The sequence below is a fragment of the Macrobrachium nipponense genome, chromosome 8 (genome assembly GCF_015104395.2).
Source record: "Macrobrachium nipponense isolate FS-2020 chromosome 8, ASM1510439v2, whole genome shotgun sequence".
Classification (NCBI taxonomy): domain Eukaryota; kingdom Metazoa; phylum Arthropoda; class Malacostraca; order Decapoda; family Palaemonidae; genus Macrobrachium; species Macrobrachium nipponense.
Window position 1 is genome coordinate 36,246,953 of NC_087203.1, and position 4,194 is coordinate 36,251,146.

General features: G+C 39.9%; 1 protein-coding gene across 1 annotated transcript in view; it reads right to left on the reverse strand.

Moving 5' to 3' along the window:
• Positions 1–3,911, reverse strand: part of LOC135223038 (alpha-1,6-mannosyl-glycoprotein 4-beta-N-acetylglucosaminyltransferase-like) — a 25,333-nt gene extending 21,422 nt beyond the window's left edge. Inside the window, exons 1-2 of the mRNA XM_064261546.1 lie at positions 3,890–3,911; positions 1,782–1,983 (exon numbers count right to left, since the gene is read on the reverse strand). Coding sequence (XP_064117616.1) covers positions 1,782–1,983; positions 3,890–3,911 — 224 coding nt within the window. The remainder of the gene's footprint in view (positions 1–1,781; positions 1,984–3,889) is intronic.
• Positions 3,912–4,194: the final 283 nt, after the last annotated feature.

Sequence of the window (4,194 nt, forward strand, 5' to 3'; positions counted from 1 at the left end):
TAATGCACTTCGAAGCCCATCAACAGGGTTAGGGTTGTCTGAGAAAATATCTGACGAGAGAGAGAGAGAGAGAGAGAGAGAGAGCTGTTGAAAAGATACTAGGGTAAATCATGGACTTAGAGAGAGAGAGAGAGAGAGAGAGAGAGAGAGAGAGAGAGAGAGAGAGAGAGAGAGAGAGAGGCAGGCTCATCGGATACCACCGCTGTGAAATAAGAGCTTGAATTCTAAGTATGAAATATCATTCCCTGAATTCAAACGCTGCTATCCCAGGATGGAGGATGGAGGACGGGGGGCAGGGGGTAGGGGGGATAAGGAAATGGGAAGCCTATGGACAATTGGTGGCCTAAGTAAAAGGGTAACGATGAAAATAGGCTTAAGAGAGCGAGAGAGAGAATAACAAATGGAGGACGTTCATCAAGACAAAATTCTGGCGAGGTTTTTCCGTCATTCCAGAAACCCTTTAAGAGTACTTCGGAGTCAGAACTTTTTTTTTGTTTCTTTACCGTGAAAAATTACGACGCGCTTGGGAAATAACCTTTCCCGGAATTAAAAGTCGTCCTAAGGGGAGTCGTTTATATTTCGTGCTGAGGTCTTGGTCGTTACTGCAATGCGATGACTCAAAAATAGGGTATTTGGTTAAATGGAAGGGAAATTGTGGAGAGTTTCCTTCAATGACAAACAAACAAACACGCGTTTTGGTATAATTTTGTTTTTAAAAATAACTTTCGGGTCGTTAAAGTAAAATCTCCAAGACTAACATGAGCCTGTTTCTGGCATTTTTTGAAAGGTATAAAGTCCCAGTGTGGACATTCTGATCAAAGTTATGGCATGGTGTCCAGAGGTAGTTATTTAACATGGCACAACTGATAGTAGTCTATGTTTATTCATGAACATTTCGACTTGCTTTTGACCATCAGGTCCTCATAATCAAAACTTTTAGTCAGGAAAAGTCCCATTAAATGTAAAATGAAACCACTGCACATCAAACTTGACGGAAGTGGCGCCCCTGGTGGCTGAATACGGCAATGATGGTTAACATTATGTTTGTTTATTTCTTGAAGGGGCACAATGCTTTAGGAGGGGATAATTGTCTGACTAAAGTTATGTTGACCACAGAAGGAAAATCACGTTGCCTTAGATTTGGTTAATGACAGGACACTCGTGGCTGATTACGGAATGATTGCAATGCTTCACACTCTCAATAGGAAGTTCAGAGTTGCAACAAGACAGCATAAAAAGAAAGGCTCACACACAATACCATAATATGATGATTAAACTTTCTCTGAAAATGGAAGAAACATGATCAGAGTTCACTGAAACTTTGTCTGTTACACAGACTGACTGTATTACAAGTTCCTCTTTTTTTATGTCTTAATATAATCTCTCATTCTATTTGTATCCTGTTTCATGCCAACGAAATGTTCGTAGTCTGAAAAACTGTCGATTATCCGTTACCTGTCTCCAACTTTCGTCACTTTGAGTAATAACCTGTGAAAAAACTCAACGCTTACCAGTAGCCTCAAGTAACTCTTTCATTTGGGAAAGCAATACATGTATCATTATTTGTCTATAAGGGTGTCGCTGCTAGTAATAAAATTAATAAATAAAATAAAAAAAACCTTTGCGCCTTCCAAACTTCAAAAACGGGACTGCAATACTGAGTCCTTTCGCTTCAAAGACTCAAACGGAAGTCGGAAATATCACGTCAGCCTTCGCTTACGTTTGGCGTCAGGACGACTTATTAAGGTTTTCCCCCGAAGGACGACCTTGGGTTTCCTTACCTCTCGTCGCCCTCGGCGTCTGTCCCCAGGAGGACGGTGTCGTTGGGGATGGGGATGGGGAAGGGGACGTCGACCAGGCCATTTCCGACGACCTGCTGGTAGTCCCTCCTGTGAGTGTTGGCGGAGCTGTTGCCAAGTCCTGTCCCCCAGGTGTCATAGTCGTGGCTGCAGAGGGCTCCTGCTGGGGGAGGAAGAACGTCAGCTGTTAGGTGGTAAATACACGGCTGATATAAGATTCGACCATCATGCACAGCGATTGTTTCTCTCTCTTCTCTCTCTCTCCCTCTTCCTCTCTCTCTCTCTCTCTCTCTCTCTCTCTCTCTCTCTCTCTCTTGTACACGTTCACACACTGTATTTCAAACAAGAATAAAACCTAATTTCCTCACAAGTCAAGGGAAAAATAAAATAAATTTCAAATAAGATATGCAATACTCCTTGTATTTTAATAATTTACTTACATTTTTATCTATATATATTAATTCCTTACTTTATTTCCTTTTTTAATAAGTGATATCTTCGTTCTGCATTGTCCTTAATCTTCTGTTACTTCGTCCTAATGAACACCATATACTTTGGAAGCTTAAATTCAAGTCAATGCTTCACCCCCCCCGCACCAGGGTTTATCTCATATCAATGGGATTTATCTACGGAATGATAAAAATTAATATAGATTCAAGTAACGAGCTAAGTTCGGTGGCAGCAACACGTTCGATATATTAGCAAACATAAGTAATAACAGGCCGGGTCAGTTACTAGATGGGTGACCACCACATAAAACGTCATACGACAAAGTTGCTAAAAACTAGCAGGGTAGCACTTCTCTGAGTTCGTTATGACTGCGTCCTTCGGTTAACGACGCCGTTCAGGCTAGCATCCTTCGCGGCTAACGATCGTTTCCTTCAAAAGCATCCTGGGGACGGCCTTCCTTTGCAGCATCTCATTTGGGTGATGTGACAAAGGGCTCTCCTTGTTTGCTCGTTCGTCGGTATTGTAGATTTGCTTTGCATCCGACTGACAGATCCAACTTATGTCTGACGCTTTTTAAGTTTTAACAGATTGAATTATTACTTATACAATTATTATTTCCATTATATCTGCACAAACATAATAATGAGATGGATTGTTATGGCTCAAATTCCTCAACTGCTCGTTTATCATATTTTAATATTTCTCAACTGCTCGCTTGTCTTATTTCAATAATCCTCAACTGCTCGCTTATCTTCTTTCAATATTCCTCAATATTCCTCAACTGCTCGCGTATCTTATTCTAATATTCCTCAACTGCTCGCTTATCTTATTTTAATATTCCTCGACTGCTCGCTTATCTTATTTGAATATTCCTCAACTGCTGGCTTATTTTAAACACTTCGCGTTAAAGTCTAGAGCAACTAGGTCAGGAGATTTCCACTTCCTCACAAATATTTTATAATTATTTTAATTTCAAATGCTAAATTGGCGTCTGCTAAAACCTTCACTGATTTACCTTGACAGTAAATACCTTAAAAAAATTGTCTGGTATGGTGTTATCATAGTTGCTCATAACATTTAAATATTATTACAAAAAATAGTGTAACTGTACCAACAAATATAAGGGTAATATTTGAGGAGTCCTGCAGTTGCAGGTTACTTAAAATAAACCAGGTACATTCTGTTGCTCTACATTTTCCTGTTTAGGGTTTTGTGGTAGTTAAACTTTGGCTTTCATTGCTCGTAGAGAGCATTACACATTTATACTACCAACAGTGCCATAACTGCGCTCATCACCTGTTTTAAGAATAAGAAATTGGTCCACTTACACATGGAAACAACTCAGCGCCTTAGACAGGCACCCTTAGGAAATAGAAAGTCGTTTATCGACACGAATACTCAGTTAAGGGGTCACAAAGACAGGCCCCTCGAACCGTCAGTTAGGTCACTTGCAAGAAAGCGCAACACAATACCAGACACCAGGAACTTATGCCAGCGTTTGATAGCCAGGCCTTCACTGATGTGATCGTCGATATAACAGACACTACCTCAGACATGCAACACCTTCGACTCCAGGGAGCACTGTAATATATATGGAAGCTAAAGCAACTATGAATAAAATAGGTAGAATTTCTTCCCACCATTGTCAGAAGACTGGACCATCCTCGAATGGTCTTTTGTCTGTCAAATTTTACTACTATGAGATTCACGGCCTCTATAACACGGTTTTTTCGCAATAACTTTTTATCTATGCATTTCATAAATATAACGCTTATTCAGAATACACATTATATGCACACATAAATTTAGACTGCATTCTGCATTATGTAGGTTGATTAAATTTGGTACTTACAATGTAAAAGTGACTTTTTTTTTTGAAGACGGGCCAACTTACTCAGAGATAAGGTTTCGAACGCACTCGTTACGTAACTTATGACAGCATTTC